This window comes from Saccopteryx bilineata, chromosome X (assembly GCF_036850765.1).
Source record: "Saccopteryx bilineata isolate mSacBil1 chromosome X, mSacBil1_pri_phased_curated, whole genome shotgun sequence".
NCBI lineage: Eukaryota > Metazoa > Chordata > Mammalia > Chiroptera > Emballonuridae > Saccopteryx > Saccopteryx bilineata.
Genome location: NC_089502.1, coordinates 107,433,538 through 107,450,835, shown reverse-complemented (window position 1 = coordinate 107,450,835; position 17,298 = coordinate 107,433,538). Strand labels below are relative to the sequence as shown.

General features: G+C 39.0%; 1 protein-coding gene across 1 annotated transcript in view; it reads left to right on the top strand.

Annotated features, from left to right (window-relative positions):
- Positions 1-17,298, top strand: part of BRCC3 (BRCA1/BRCA2-containing complex subunit 3) — a 70,750-nt gene that overhangs the window by 17,942 nt on the left and 35,510 nt on the right. Inside the window, exon 5 of the mRNA XM_066249547.1 lies at positions 4,523-4,610. Within this exon, the coding sequence (XP_066105644.1) occupies positions 4,523-4,610 (88 nt within the window). The remainder of the gene's footprint in view (positions 1-4,522; positions 4,611-17,298) is intronic.

Below are 17,298 nucleotides of genomic sequence, written 5' to 3'. Positions count from 1 at the left end.
GAATAAAAAAAAATTTAAAAAAATAGTTTTAGTAAGTTATCCATCCTTTGGCTTATGGTAAATCTTGTAGTCAATTCAAAAGTAACATTTAAAAATATATGCATAGTGTAAATTTAAAAAGGAACAAAACAGTACACAAAATAAGTAGTTTCCTCCAACCTCGGTACTGCGGTTTCCCCAGGGTCCCTCCCTGGACATAAGTGGGGTTATCAGGTTTTCATGTATTCTCATAGATGAATTCTATGAATACAGAAACATGAATAGTTTCCTTTTTTAGAATTATTTAACATACACTGCATGTCACAGATGTGTGCATGTGTCTGTAGGACCAATTCCTAGAGTGAAATTGCGGGCCACATGTCCCTGCAGCTCCGCTGTGGTCTCAGTGTGCCTGTTAGCAGTGTGCGCGAGTGCCGGTTTCCCCGCAAGTTCACAAACGTGTGGAACCAGACTTCTGTGGCGGTTTTTGTGTTACTAGGCCCTGGTAGATCAAAGTGGTTTTTGTGTTACTAGGTCCTGGTAGATCAAAGTTTTTGATTGTTGCCAACCTGTAATTATATCTCTTTTTTTGCAGTTGTAAGTAGCATTCTTTAACTTTGAGTAAATTTGATCAACTTTTAATTTTTTAGAGTCCTTTGTATTATTTCCTAAATTATCAGGTTATTTCCTTTGTCCATTTTTCTACTTATTTTGAAATCTTTTTCTTAATTTATAGGTACTCTATATGTTAAGGAAATAGCCCTTTGTGATAAGGATAATGGTTTTTCTCAGCTTATTCATTGTATATGTGTTTTTGTCCAAACTGTTTTTTGCAGTTTTATATAATCAGATATAGCAATCTCTTTTTATGATGTGTACCTTTTTTTAAAAAATTCTTTATTTTAAAATAATTATAAATTCATTGGAAGTTGCAGAGATAGTATAGAAAGGTCCTGTGCCCTTCACCCAAGTTTTCTCTGAAGGTGGCATTTTACATAATGTACAGTACACTATGGGAAATGGGAGGTCGACAATGATCAATGTGTTTCATTCTGTGCCATTCTATCACATGTATAGATATGTGTAACCACTATAGCAGTCAAGATGTAGAACTGTTTTATCACCAGAAAGATCTGCCTCATGCTTCTCCTGTAGTCACACATACCCCAAGCCCTGGAAGCCACTATGTCAGGGGTCGGGAACCTATGGCTCATGAGCCAGATGTGGCTCTTTTGATGGCTGCATCTGGCTCACAGACAAATCTTTAATAAAAAAAAATAATGTTAAAAATATAAAACATTCTCATGTATTACAATCCATTCATTTCCTATCGCTCATGTTCATGGTTGTGGGTAGCTGGAGCCAATCACAGCCATCCTCCGGGACACCACCAAATTTTTATTGGATAATGCGTAAGGTACATGGGTCGTTGTATGGCCCTCACGGAATTACATTTTAAAATATGTGGCATTCATGGCTCTCAGCCAAAAAGTTTCCCGACCCCTGCACTGTTGTCATTTCAAGAATGTTTGATAAATGGAATCATGTGGTATGTGACCTTTTCACATTGGCTTTTTTCCCTTTGCCTTTCCTACACCTACCATTAGTCCTACCATTGGCACCAATTATCTGTTCTCCACCTCCTTAGTAAGGATTGCATTTTCTTATTTCTTTGAATGCCTGGTAATTTTTGGTTATAGGCCACACATTATGATTTTTCCTTGGGTGCTGAATATCTTTGTACTTATTCATAGACATAATTATTATTATTTTTTACAGGGACAGAGTCAGAGAGAGGGATAGACAGGGACAGACAGGAACGGAGAGATGAGAAGCATCAATCATCAGTTTTTTGTTGCGCATTGCGACACCTTAGTTGTTCATTGATTGCTTTCTCATATGTGCCTCGACCGTGGGCCTTCAGCAGACCAAAGTAATCCCTTGCTCAAGCCAGTGACCTTGGGTGCAAGCTGGTGAGCTTTTCCTCAAACTAGATGAGCCCACGCTCAGGTTGGCAACCTCGGGGTCTTGAACCTGGGTCGTCTGCATCCCAGTCTGACACCCTATCCACTATGCCACTGCCTGGTCAGGCATAGACATAATTCTTGAAATTTGTTGTGCAGGCTATTAGGTTACCCAGAATAGTTAGATTCTTTAGAGCAGGGGTCTCAAACTCGCGGCCCGCGGCCCGCATGCGGCCCGCCGAACAATTTTGTGCGGCCCGCAGACTAATCCACGAAGTTCAAAATATTTTGGATAAAATTAAGTAAGCCTAGGGGCCTACTTGTATTTTTCATTTCTCTAGCATCCCAGCTAGATATTAGCTTAGTTAACAGCAGTTGTGATGTGAACTACAGTTTCTGGTCGTTTTGTGACACTGAGTAAACTGCATGTACGATTGTGCTTGTTGTACTGATTTTTTTTTATTTTCAACTGCAGTGAGAAAAGTGTTGCGTAACAGTTGCCTTTTGTAGACCTAGTGCGGCCTGCCGAACGGCTGTGATCTTGCTCTGCGGCCCACATGCTGAGTTGAGTTTGAGACCCCTGATTTAGAATCTGGCTCTGAAGATCTGCTGCGTGGGCCCTTTCAATATAGGAGTCATTTTTTCCCCCACACTACTGAGGCAAAACCCTTCTGAGTGCCTTGCCAAATGCCTCCCGAATTGTTTGAGGTTTATCATTCTGGCCAGTGGGGACAGCTACTAGTTCTTGTTCTTCTTGAGTGCTGAGAATCATAAGCTTTTAACCTTTTGGGTGCTTCTTCCCCCGGCTTCACTTAGTTTCCTCACATGCTTGTGCTGGTCAGTGTTCTATAGAATACTCCAGAGGGACCCTCTGTGGATATGCATGGTATTTTCCTTCTGCTGCTCTCTCATCTCCCGTCCTCGACTTTGCCAACTCTAGCTACTGGACAGTCCCATCTGTCTCCTAAACCCAGGGCACAGCTGAGTGCTGCTTCAATTCCCCTTCCTGCCCTGTGGCCTGGAAGTTCTCTCAAGGACTCACCTTGTTTTCTTCCCATTTACTGGCCTTCCTTTTTCACTTAAACCAGTTTGTTTGCTTGTCTCAGGCAGGAGGATAAGTTCAGTCCTTGTTTTTCTGTTTTAGCCAGAAGTAGAAAGTCCATTAATTAGTGTGCAAAGAAACAAATGAAAATAAATTTTGCTAAAATAAAATTCCCAGAAAATAATTGTATAAAATATGTTTATTATTGTGATTATATATTATAACTTCAAATTAAAACTAATCTAGTCCCAAATGGGAAAAGGATGGCTGGGCACATTGTTCTATGTTAATATACTGATACGGCAATGAATGTCTGTTAAGCACTTACTCAATGCAAGGCATGATACTGAACACCTTGCTTGGATTACCTCGTTTACCCTTCGCTGCTGTATGAGCTGGACTTCCCCCCAGTCTGCAGCTGAAGAAATGTGTTTAGAGCAGTTAAGTAATTTCTCTTGGCATTTGAAAATAAAAATTTACTTAAAAAGTATTATTTCTCACACCTCATTGTATAGAAGGGGTTATTGTGCCTGATCAGGTGGTAGTGCAGTGGACAGAACGTCAGTCTGGGACACAGAGGACTCAAATTTGAAACCCCAACGTTGCCAGTTTTAGTACTGGGTCACTGGCTTGAGCATGGGATCATAGAGATGAACTGATGGTCACTGGCTTGAGCCAAAAGGTTTCTGGCTTAAGCAAGAGGTCACTGTTGTGGCTTGAGCCCCCCTTCCCACCTGTCAAGGGCACATATGAGAGCAGTCAGTGAACAACTAAGGTGCTGCAACTACAAGTTGATGCTTCTCATCTCTCTCCCTTCTTCTTTCTCTCTCTCTCTTAAAAAAATAAAAAAAGAAAGGATTGTTGTGTTTTAATATAATTTGCAAGGAAGTGAAGCAGCATTTTATACTTTAGCAGCAGCATCCTTAGTAACCAGTAACAGAAGGGACTTCTTATCTCTGAGTTGAATTCTTATCTGAGTTCGTCTCAGAATTATGGGAAAATTTTATTTCTAGAACAAAGGAGGAAAATGTCCATTTGGGGGCTATTTCTAGACAGATTGGGAGGACTTAACTGCGTTCATTTGGTCTCTGAGACCACCATAGTTGCTATTGTAGACATTGGCAGCCTGCCAGTGAAATCAAATAAAATTTCAAAACCTTGTGTTTCTCTTTCAAAAATGAGAGTAGGATGGAGCTAGAGAGAGGATAGAAAAGTACTCAAATTAATGATGTGACTTCTAAAGATTTAGGAAAGTTTTCAGATAACACAGTGATAAGTATGTGAGTGAGTAATCAAACATTAACTAAATTGGATTAAGAGGGTGTAACTATATATAACAATAGAAATCAAATAGATTGCATTTGAAAAAAGAAACATCTTTGGTTTTAAATGTGAAGTCTGAGAAATTCTGGGCATCAACTTTGTTTCATTCTTTTATTGATACTGAGTTATAAACAGTTTTAAACCTCAGGGTACTTTCTGAACCCTTATTAGTATCACAGATTTTGTTCCCACAAGAATACCTTGACAGACACACAGGCTGGCTGAACTAACAGGTCGTCCCATGAGAGTTGTGGGCTGGTATCATTCCCATCCTCACATCACTGTTTGGCCTTCACATGTTGGTAAGTATTATGGGGTTGCAATGTTTATTGTTTTTAGAAATGAATATAATTTGCTTTTCCCATTACACAGGCTATGGTTGTTTTAAACCAAAATTTAACTATCCTTAAACAGAAGTCCTTATTTTTATTGTGCTGTGTTTTAAAAATAATGATGTATGTCATATTGGTTGTTTTTAATAGAGATAAAAATTTCAGCACTTCATTTTGACTATTTAGGAAATAAAGATTAACCAGAGCCTAAAAATTGGCTGATATATTAAAAAAAAACCCTGAAAATTGAAAATTGATGGTTGATGAATACCACTATCCAATAATCTCCCATAGATGTGAAAGGTAAACTTTACAAAACTGGTATTTATGGACTCTATTTAACACATACTCCATCCTATTTGTTGGAGATCTCTACTGACCTACTTACCCCACTAATCAGTATAATGTTACAAAATTATTTTCTCTCTTTTTATATTTGCCCCTTTTCCTGAATCGTGGTCAGTTTTGTTTCTACCTGACTCTCCTGAAATAGGATAACTTTAGTTGGGCAAAGTGAAATAACATTCTTGAGCATTTAATTATGTGCTACTGGCTTATGAATGTTTTCTTCTCTAATCCTAATGGTAACCTGTGAGTTAGAAATCTTACCCCTATTGCACTGAGGATTAAATAGAAACTCACAGGGTTAACTAAGTGGCAGAGCTAAGGTTTGATTCCAGGTCTGTCTCCTGAGTCTGTGCTTTTTCTGCTGGGACATTATGTTTCTAGTCATAGGGGCTTGAGTTAATTACAAACTCTGTCTTCATCTATGCTGTTGTGTGAATGCCAGAAAATCCACAGCAGTGCAGTCTCAGACTTTAGCAATAGATGAGTGGTTCCGTATCTACTGTAGCAGTTCTCGGTATGGATAGGGATACTTCTCCAAATCACCTGGGAGCTGTTGTAAAATGTACTGCCCTCAATTCTTCTTTTCCAACCTGGATGTACTATAAAAACCTCTGGGAGTGGGTCCTAGGTGGTGTGTGAAAAAGCTCCTCATGAAATTCCAGTGCATAGCCCTAGTTAAATACTAATTTATAACAATAGAGATAATAGACTTGCTCTGTTTCTCGCTGACAGCAACTTATACTTGACCCGCTGGAACATTATAGTGGCTGCCTAAGATATCCTATAGCAGGGGTCAGGAACCTATGGCTTGCGAGCCAGATGTGGCTCTTTTGGTGGCTGCATCTGGCTCGCAGACAAATATTTAATAAAAAAATAATAACGTTAAAAATATAAAACATTCTCGGCCCTGGCCGGTTGGCTCAGTGGTAGAGCATTGGCCTGGCGTGCAGGGGTCCCGGGTTCGATTCCCGGTCAGGGCACACAGGAGAAGCACCCATCTGCTTCTCCACCTCTCCCCCTTTCCTTCCTCTCTGTCTTTCTCTTCCCCTCCCGCAGCGAGGCTCCATTGGAGCAAAGATGGCCCGGGCGCTGGGGATGGCTCCTTGGCCTCTGCCCCAGGCGCTGGAGTGGCTCTGGTCGCGACAGAGTGATGCCCCGGAGGGGCAGAGCATCGCCCCCTGGTGGGCAGAGCGTCGCCCTCTGGTGGGCGTGCCGGGTGGATCCCAGTTGGGCGCGTGCAGGAGTCTGTCTGACTGTCTCTCCCCATTTCCAGCTTTGGAAAAATACAAAAGAAGAAAAAAATATAAAACATTCTCATGTATTACAATCCATTCATTTCCTACTGCTCATGTTCATGGTTGCGGGTGGCTGGAGCCAATCACAGCTGTCTTCTGGGACACCAAATTTTTATTGGATAATGCGTAAGGTACACGGGTTGTTATGAGGTCAGGAAGTAAACTTCCCTCCTTTTAACAAAGTAGTCAGCTAGCTAATTGCAGAAACCCTTTTGATGAGGAAGATGGCTAAAAGAAAAAAAGATGAGGAGTATCGTACTTTTCAGTAGGAATGGACAGAGGAATTCGCCTTTGTGGAGAGAGCAGGTTCTGCAGTGTGTCTAATATGCAATGATAAAATTGCATCGATGAAACAAATATAAAGCGGCACTTTGACACACGCCATACTACATTTGCATTGAAATATCCAGCGGGGGACAGCAGGAAGAAAGCATGTCAAAAGCAGAGTGCAGAGTGCAAGCTAGTCAGCAGCAACTCCGTGTTTGGATACCACAAGTTGACTGGAATTCAGCTAGCTTTGTTGGTGCTTTAGCAATTGTGAGAAGTGGAAAGCTATTCACAGATGGGGAGTATGCCAAAACATTCATGCCTGATGTTGCCTATGAACTTTTTGACGACTTTCGTATAAAGACAAGATAATCACATGAATAAAAGACATGCTTCTGTCCGCAAGAACTGTTCACAATCATACCATCATGATGACAAATCAAATTGAGGCAACACAAGTGCAGGACATAAATGCAGCACCATTCCTTTCTCTCGCTTTGGATAAGTCAACAGACGTAAGCTATTTATCCCAGTTCAGCGTGATTGCAAGGTATGCTGTCAGTGACACACTACGTGAGAAAAGTCTTGCTGTTTTGCCTATGAAAGAGACAACAAGAGGGGAGGATTTATTCAAGTCTTTCACTGAGTTCGCTAAAGAAAAAAATCTACCGATGGATAAACTTATTTCGGTGTATACTGATGGTGCTTCGTGCGTGGTGGGGAAAAAACAGGATTTGTAGCACTTCTTCGTGAACATGAAAAGAAACCCATCCTAAGTTTTCACAGCATCCTACATCAGGAGGCGCTTTGTGCTCAGATGTGTGGTGAGCAGCTTGGTGAGGTGATGTCGCCGGTCATTCGGGTGGTCAACTTTATTGTTTCCTGAGCTTTAAATGATCGCCAGTTTAAAACACAGCTGGATAAAGTTGGGAATAATTATCCTGGTCTGCTTCTGCACAGCAATGTGCGTTGGTTGTCAAGAGAGAAGGTGCTCAGCTGTTTTGCAGCTTGTCTGAGTGAAATCGGGACTTTTCTTGAAATGAAAAACATAGAGCATCCTGAGTTAGCTAACACTGAGTGGCTCCTGAAGTTCTAATATCTCATGGACATGACTGAACATCTGAACCAGCTCAATGTGAAAATGCAAGGCGTTGGAAATACAATCTTATCCCTTCAACAAGCAGTGTTTGCTTTTGAAAACAAGCTGGAACTCTTCATCACCGACAATGAAACAGGTCATTTACTGCACTTTGAAAAACTGAGAGAGTTTAAAGATGCATGCACAGCAAGTGACCCTGCTCAACATCTTGATCTCCAGCAGCTAGCGTGCTTCACCTCTAATCTCCTGCAGTCATTCAAAGCATGCTTTGGAGAATTTTGTGAGTGCACTCGTCTTTTTAAGTTCATCACCCATCCACACGAGTGTGCAGTGGACAGCGCCGACCTGAGTTACATCTCCAGTGTCTCCATCAGAGATCTTGAGCTACAAGCTGCTGACCTGAAGGCCTCAGACATGTGGGTGAATAAGTTCAAGTCACTGAATGAAGATTTGGAAAGACTTGCACGACAGCAAGCAGAGTTGGAAAGCAAACACAAGTGGGGAGAAGTGAAAAAACTTCAACCCGTGGACCAGCTGATTGTCAAAACTTGGAACATGCTTCCCGTCACATACCACACACTGCAGCATGTGAGTATTGCTGTACTGACAGTGTTTGGCTATACGTGTGCATGTGAGCAGTCTTTCTCACATCTAAAGAACATTAAGACCAACCTACGATCACATTTAATGGATGGAAGTCTCACGCCTGCATGAAGCTTAACCTCACCACGTATCAACCAGACTACAAAGCTATCAGCAAAATCATGCAAGCACCAGAAGTTGCATTAATGGTAAGAAGAACTTTTATTCATCATTGGTTTGCAACAGCATAACAACATTATTAAAAATAATTCAGAGATTTATTGTACTTTAAAAGTGTTGGTCTTACATAAAATGCACACATTTACTTATATTTAGTGTTAAACATACTGTATGGCTTTCACGGAATTACACTTTAAAATATGTGGCGTTCATGGCTCTGTCAGCCTAAAAGGTTCCTGACCCCTGTCCTATAGTAACAAAAAATGTATTATCAAAATAGTCTTTTCAGTAAAAAGGAAAAAGTTTGAAATTAGAACTTGCAATAAAAAGACCAGAGGTGTTTTTAACTTATTTTGACATAATTTGAGAGTTAAAGTTGGTGAAATAGTACAAAAAAATTCCTGAATTCTCTTTCCCTAGATTTGCCAAAATGTTAACATTTTGCAACATTTGCTGTGTCATTCTTTTTTTCTACTATATACATGTGTGTGTATGTATGTATGTGTGTCTGAGTACAATGTTTTCTCTGAAGTATTTCAAAGTGAGTTGTAGACACTATTCTCCTATACTCCTAAATATTCTTTGGTGTGAACTTCCTAAACAGAGATACTCTTTTATATAACTATAGTGCCTTTATCAAAATTGAGAAATTAACATCGATATACTATTTAAATTTCTGACCTTATTTAAATTACAAACATTATTCATATTCTTCATCAGCTTACTAGTGTCCCAATAAAGGTTGTTTTTATAGCAGTAAATGTATACCTGTAAAACCTTACTATCACTGAATAAATTCATTGATTGTACATTACTTTTACTCAGTCATAGCAGCTGTTGTTTTTCTGCCACCATCAGCACTAAAATCAGATTGGTCTCAAATTTCTTCTAAGATGGTGCCATCAGCCAGAAGGAAATAAGTATCAATCACTAATGAAAGTGCAGTGTATATTTCTGAATAATTATTGTCACTGTGGGAATGATATAAAATGGGAAAGATATAAAATTGTGTGGTAAGAAAAGAATCTTTCTTCCTGAGGGCTTAGGGGAAAAATATTTTCAGTCTCTGCAGCTGAATAATTCAGAGAATGATTGAATTTTCCTCTTAGGGACAGATAATCCAAACCATTAAACAGGAAACTGGGGAAGCATTTGCAATGCAGAAATAAGAGCAGTTATGAAAGCAAGGATTCTGCAGAATGTAAATGAAAAAAAAAATCAACTCTAAATTTTGAAATGATTCAGGGGCCAAATAAAAATATTTCAACACAATAGCCTTAGAGACTGAAATACTGAAATCTTTTAGTACATGTGCTGCAGAAGTGAGCACTGGAACATTGAGATCCTACCTGGAACATTGAGATCCTACCTGGAAACGATTCTTAACTGGGTGAAGAGAAGGAACAAATAACAGAAGCTGTAATAAAGCCTATGCTCAAAGACATTTCTTTTTTTTTAGATTTTTTTCATTTATTCATTTTAGAGAGGGAGGAGAGAGAGAGAGAGAGAGAGAGAGAGAAAGAAAGAAAGAAAGAAAGAAAGAAAGAAAGAAAGAAAGAAGAGGGGAGGAGAATAAAGCATCAACTCCTATATGTGCCTTGACCCCAGCAAGCCCAAGGTTTTGAACCGGCGCCCTCATCATTCTAGGTCCATGTTTTATCCACTGTACCAGCACAGGCCAGGCCAAAGACACTTCTAAGAGGTTTTGTTTTTTAAACTGCTAGTAGAAAGTTCAGAGTTATACTATGAGGGTTGGGAACACCAGTTTTGGATTCTGTTAGAAAATAAGACTGTTAGAATTTCATTTGAGCCACTTATTACGTAGTTGAAAAGAACTTTTAAAATCTCTGTGCCAGACTTTCCTCTATGGCAGAAATGGAGAACATAATATCAGTCTCAGAGTTGTTAGGAGCAGTATATGAAATCATATATATGACATTTTGTTCCATGCTTATTGCAATACTAAAGATAGATACCAAAATATTTACTTATAAAACTCTTGACCACACACAAACACACACAGTATGATTAAGGACCTGAAGTTGAAGGGCAGACAGCTTTTGAAGGATTAACAAGAATACGTCAGGTCTCTCGGCTAAGATTTCAAAATATTTCTGGTAATAAAACTATAAGTAAAACTAAAGAAGAAAATTAATCTCCGAACTACGATGGTGTTCACAATGGGTAGACTGTTGTGAATTTCCAGAGCCCACAAGACTGCAGATAGAAAGATATAACTCGTTGTTAATGTTCAGGGTTTCATGAAGAGGAGCCACAAAGGAATGAGGCAGCAACGATACTGCAACTGGAAGACCCCAATCTCTCCAGGATTGAGGTGCCTTAGAGAGATCAGTTATTCAATTTATTAAGCAAAAATATGACATCGTGCGTGAGAAACTAACAAACAAAATACAGTGTACAATTTTATTATTTAGTTTTGCAAAACTGATTAGATTGCTCTTGCCCTTTCTCAGTTTTATATCCCATCTATGTGTGAAATCATACAGTTCTTAGCTTTTTCTTTTTTACGTATTTCACTCAGTATGATGTTCTCAAGGTCTGTCCATGTTGTCGTAAATATCACTATATCACCATTTTTTATGGCTGAGTAGTATTCCTTCTTTATCCAGTCCTCTATCAAAGGATACTTTGATTGTTTCCATGTCTTGGCCACTGTAAATAATGCTGCGATGAACATAGGAGTGCATTTCTTTACGTACCAATGTTTTTGAATTTTGGGTATAGATACTCAGTATAGGGATTGTTGGGTCATATGGTAGTTCTATTCTTAATTTTTTGAGGAACCACCATACTTTCCTCCATAACAGTTGTACTAATTTGCATTCCCACCAACAGTGAATGAAGGTTCCTTTTTCTCCACAGCCTCTCCAACAGTTGTTATTACCTGTCTTGTTGATAATAGCCAATCTAACAGGTGTGACATGGTATCTCCCTGTACTTTTTTTTTTTTATAATTTTATTTTTTTAATGGGGTGACATCAATAAATCAGGATACATATATTCAAAGATAACAAGTCCAGGTTATCTTGTCGTTCAATTATGTTGCATACCCACCACCCAAAGTCAGATTGTCCTCTGTCACCTTCTATCTTGTTTTCTTTGTGCCCCTCCCCACCCCCTATCCCTCTCCCACTCCCCCCTCCCCCCCGTAACCACCACACTCTTATCAATGTCTCTTAGTTTCACTATTATGTCCCACCTACGTATGGAATAATACAGTTCCTGGTTTTTTCTGATTTCTTTCTTTTTTTTTTTTTTCTTTTTTTTTTTTTTTTTCATTTTTCTGAAGCTGGAAACAGGGAGAGACAGTCAGACAGACTCCCGCATGCGCCCGACCGGGATCCACCCGGCCCGCCCACCAGGGGTGGTGCTCTGCCCCCCAGGGGCGATGCTCTGCCCATCCTGGGCGTCGCCATATTGCGACCAGAGCCACTCTAGCGCCTGAGGCAGAGGCCACAGAGCCATACCCAGCGCCCGGGCCATCTCTGCTCCAATGGAGCCTTGGCTGTGGGAGGGGAAGAGAGAGACAGAGAGGAAAGCGCGGCGGAGGGGTGGAGAAGCAAATGGGCGCTTCTCCTGTGTGCCCTGGCCGGGAATCGAACCCGGGTCCTCCGCACGCTAGGCCGACGCTCTACCGCTGAGCCAACCGGCCAGGGCTACTTATTTCGCTTCGTATCATGTTATCAAGATCCCACCATTTTGCTGTAAATGTTCCGATGTCATCATTTCTTATGGCTGAGTAGTATTCCATAGTGTATATGTGCCACATCTTCTTTATCCAGTCATCTATTGATGGGCTTTTTGGTTGTTTCCATGTCCTGGCCACTGTGAACAATGCTGCAATAAACATGGGGCTGCATGTGTCTTTACAAGTCAATGTTTCTGAGTTTTGGGGGTATATACCCAGTAGAGGGATTGCTGGGTCATAAGGTAGTTCTATTTTCAGTTTTTTGAGGAACCACCATACTTTCTTCCATAATGGTTGTACTACTTTACATTCCCACCAACAGTGTATGAGGGTTCCTTTTTCTCCACAGCCTCTCCAACATTTGCTATTACCTGACTTGCTAATAACAGCTAATCGAACAGGTGTGAGGTGGTATCTCATTGCCGTTTTGATTTGCATTTCTCTAATAGCTAAAGAAGATGAGCATCTTTTCATATATCTGTTGGCCATTTGTATTTCTTCCTGGGAGAAGTGTCTATTCATGTCCTCTTCCCATTTTTTTATTGGATGGTTTGTTTGTTTGTTGTTGAGTTTTATGAGTTCTTTGTATATTTTGGATATTAGGCCCTTATCTGAGCTGTTGTTTGAAAATATCATTTCCCATTTAGTTGGCTTTCTGTTTATTTTGTTATCAGTTTCTCTTGCTGAGCAAAAACTTTTTAGTCTGATGTAGTCCCATTCATTAATTTTTGCCTTCACTTCTCTTGCCATTGGAGTCAAATTCATAAAATGCTCTTTAAAACCCAGGTCCATGAGTTGAGTACCTATGTCTTCTTCTATGTACTTAATTGTTTCAGGTCTTATGTTTAGATCTTTGATCCATTTTGAGTTAATTTTTGTACAGTCTCCCTGTACTTTTGATTTGCATTTCTCAAATAGCTAGTGAAGATGATCATCTTATCATATACCTGTTGACCATTTGTGTGTCCTCTTGAGAGAAGTGTCTGTTCAGGTCCTCTCCCCATTTTTTTTTTAATTAATTAATTTTTTTTTTTGTATTTTTCTGAAGCTGGAAACGGGGAAAGACAGTCAGAGAGACTCCCGCATGCGCCCGACCGGGATCCACCTGGCACGCCCACCAGGGGTGATGCTCTGCCCACCAGGGGGCGATGTTCTGCCCCTCCCCTCTCCCCATTTTTTAATTGGATTGTTTGCTTGTATTAAGCTGAGCTTTGTGAGTTCTTTATGTATTTTAGATATTAACGACTTACCAGTACTGTTGTTTGCAAATATCATTTCCCATTTAGTTGTCTGCTTATTTGTTTTGCTAGCAGTTTCTATTACTGTGCAGAAGCCTTTTTGTGTGATATAGTCCCATTCATTTATTTTTGCCTTTACTGTACTTCCCTTGACTTTGAGGTCAAATTCATAAATTGTTCTCTACAGCCAAGATCCATGAGTTTAGTACCTATTTCTTCTTCTACATAATTTATTGTTTCAGATCTTATATTTAGATCTTTGATCAATTTTGAATTAATTTTTGTGCAGGGAGACAGACTGTAGTCAAGTTTCATTCTTTTGCATGTGGCTTTTTTATTTTCCCAGCACCATTTATTGAAGAGACTTTCTTTTCTTTACTGTATATTTTTGACTCCTTTGTCAAAGATGATTTGTCCATATATATGTGGTTTTATTTCTGGGCTCTTGATTCTGTTTCATTGGTCTGTTTGCCTGTTTTTCTGCCAGTACCATGCTGTTTTAATTATTGTGGCTCTATAGTATAATTTGAAGTCAGGTAGTGTGACACCTCCGGCTTCATTCTTTTCCCTCAGGATTGCTTTGGTTATTTGGGTTTTTTTTTTTTTTCATTTTTTTTTTTTTCATTTTTTTCTGAAGCTGGAAACAGGGAGAGACAGTCAGACAGACTCCCGCATGCGCCCGACCGGGATCCACCCGGCACGCCCACCATGGGGCGACGCTCTGCCCACCAGGGGGCGATGCTCTGCCCATCCTGGGCGTCGCCATATTGCGACCAGAGCCACTCTATCTAGCGCCTGAGGCAGAGGCCACAGAGCCATCCCCAGCGCCCGGGCCATCTTTGCTCCAATGGAGCCTTGGCTGCGGGAGGGGAAGAGAGAGACAGAGAGGAAAGTGCGGCGGAGGGGTGGAGAAGCAAATGGGCGCTTCTCCTGTGTGCCCTGGCCGGGAATCGAACCCGGGTCCTCCGCACGCTAGGCCGATGCTCTACCGCTGAGCCAACCGGCCAGGGCTATTTGGGGTTTTTTATGGTTTCATATAAATCTGGTAATTTTTTGTTCTATTTCTTTAAAAATGACATTGGAATTTTGATGGGTATTGTATTGAATTTGTATATTGCTTTGGATAATATGGCCATTTTAACTATGTTGATTCTTCCAATCTATGAACATGGAATATTTATCCATTTCATTATGTCTTTTTCAATTTCTTTCAATAATGTTTTGTAGTTTTCAGTATATACAATAGGTCCTTCACATCCTTTGTTAAGTTTATTTCTAGGTATTTTATTTTTATGTTGTTGCAATTGCAAAAGTAATTGTTTTTTGAGTTTATTATTCTAAGTTTCATCATTGGCATATAGAAAAGCAATAGACTTTTGTATATTGATTCTGTATCCTGCAACTTTACTGTATTGGTTTGTTGTTTCTAATGTTTTTTTTGGTGGAGTCTTTGTGTTTTCCGTATACAGGATCATGCCATCTGCAAAATGTGATAACTTTACTTCTTTCCCGATATGGATGCCTTTTATTTCTTTCTCTTGCCGGATTGCTCTGGCTAAAACTTCTAGAGCTATGTTGAATAAGAGTAGAGAAAGTAGGCAACCTTATCTTGTACTTCATTTTAGAGGAAAATCCTTCATCTTTTCACAATTTATTATGATATTAGCTGATGGTTTGTTATATATGGCCTCTTTTATGTTGAGGTACATTTCTTCCATTCCAATTTTCAGTGTTTTAAACATAAAGCGATGTCGTATCTTATCAAATGCCTTTTCTGCATCTATTGATAAGATTGTATATGATTTTGTTCTTTGTTTTGTTGATATGGTATTTATGTTGATTGATTTCCATATATTGAACCGTCCTTATGCTCCTGGAATGTATCCCACTTGAATGTGATGTATTATTTTTTAAGTGTGTTGTTATGTTGATTTGCTAGCATTTTGCTTAGGACTTTTACATCTATATTCATTAGATATATTGGTCTGTAGTTTTCTCTTTTTGTGTTGTTCTTGCCAGGTTTTGGTTTGAGGGTTATGGTGGCCTCATAAAATTTGTTAGGGAGTATTGCTTCTTCTTCTGTTTTTTGGAAGACTTTGAGAAGGTAGGTACCAAATCTTCTTTGAATCTTTGGTAAATTCATTAGTGTAGTCATCTGGTTCTGGACTTTTGTTTTTTGGGAGAGTTTGATAGTTGTTTTTATTTCCTCCCTGCCTATAGTTTTCTTTAGATTTTCCACTTGAAGAACTTCATGATTTGGTCTAGGAAGATTGTACAGTTCTAGAAATTAATCCATTTTCTCAGGTTGTTGAATTTGGTGGCTTATAATCTTTTGTAATATTCTACTATGATCCTTTGTATATATATATATATGATGTCTGTAGTAATTTCTTGTCTTTCATTTTGGATTTTGTTTATATGAGTCCTTTTTATTCCTTGTTGAGTATAGCCAAGGGTTTGTAATGTTATTAATCTTTTCAAAGAACCAGCTCTTTGTTCTATTATTTTTTTCTATACTTTTTTGTATTCTATTTACTTTTAGTTCTTCTCTAAGTTTTACGATTTTCTTTCTTCTGCTAATTTTAGGTTTCCTTTATTCTTTTTTCTTTTGTTCTTTCAGATGTGATGTTAGATTGTTTACTTGGGCTCTGTCTTGTTTACTGATACAAGCCTGTAATGATATAAACTTCCCTCTTATTACTGCTTTCACTGCAACCCAGAAATTTTCATAAGTTGTATTGTCTTTTTCCTTTGTTTGTATATATCTTTTGATCTCTGCTTTTATTTCTTCTTTGACCCAGTCATATTTTAGTATTATGTTATTTAATTTCCACATTTTTATGGGCTTCCTTACTTCCTTTTTACAGTTGAATTCTAATTTCAAAGCCTCCTTATCAGAAAATATGCTTGGTATAATTTCTATCTTCCTGGATTTGTTGATGTTAGTTTTGTGGCCCAACATATGGTCTATTTCTAAGAATGTTCCATGCACCCTGGAGAAAAATATATAATCTGACGTTTTGGAATGAAATGTCCTGTAAGTCTATTATGTCCATTTTGTCCAGAATGTTGTTTAAGGCTGATATTTCTTTTTGATTTTCTGTTTGGATGATCTATCAAAGCCATCAGTGGTATGTTGAAATCTTCAAGTATAATTGTGTTTTTGTCTGCTTCTATATTTAGATCAGTTAGTAGATATCTTCTATAGTTTAGTTCTCCCTGGTTTAGTTCACATTAAAAGAAAATAACAACAAAACAGACAGACAGCTAAATGGGAGACGATATTTGCAAACAACAGCTGAAATAAGGGGTTGATATCCAAAATATATAAAGAACTCACAGAGCTCAGCAACAAACAAACAAACAACTCAATAAAAAATGGACAGACACTTCTCCCAAGAAGAAATACAAATGACCAACAGTTATATGAAAAGATGCTCATCTTTACTAGCTCTTAAAGAAATGCAAATCAAAACAATGAGATACCACCTCACACCTGTTAGATTAGCTATTATCAACAAGACAGGTAATAACAAGTGTTGGAGAGGCAGTGGAGATAAAGGAACCTTCATTCACTGTTGGTGGGAATGCAAATCAGTACAACTATTATGGGAGAAAGTGTGATGGTTCCTCAAAAATTAAGAATATAACTACCACATGACCCAGCAATCCCTCTACTAGGTATCTACCCCCAAAATTCAAAAACATTGGTATGTAAAGACACATGCACCCCCATGTTCATCAAAGCATTATTCACAGTGGCCAAGACATGGAAACAACTAAAGTGTCCCTCGATAGAGGATTGGATAAAGAAGAAGTGGTACATATATACAATGGAATACTACTCAGCCATAAGAAATGATGACATAATTATATTTATGACAACCTGGACGAACCTTGAGAACATTATACTGAGTGAAATAAATAAATCAGAAAAAGC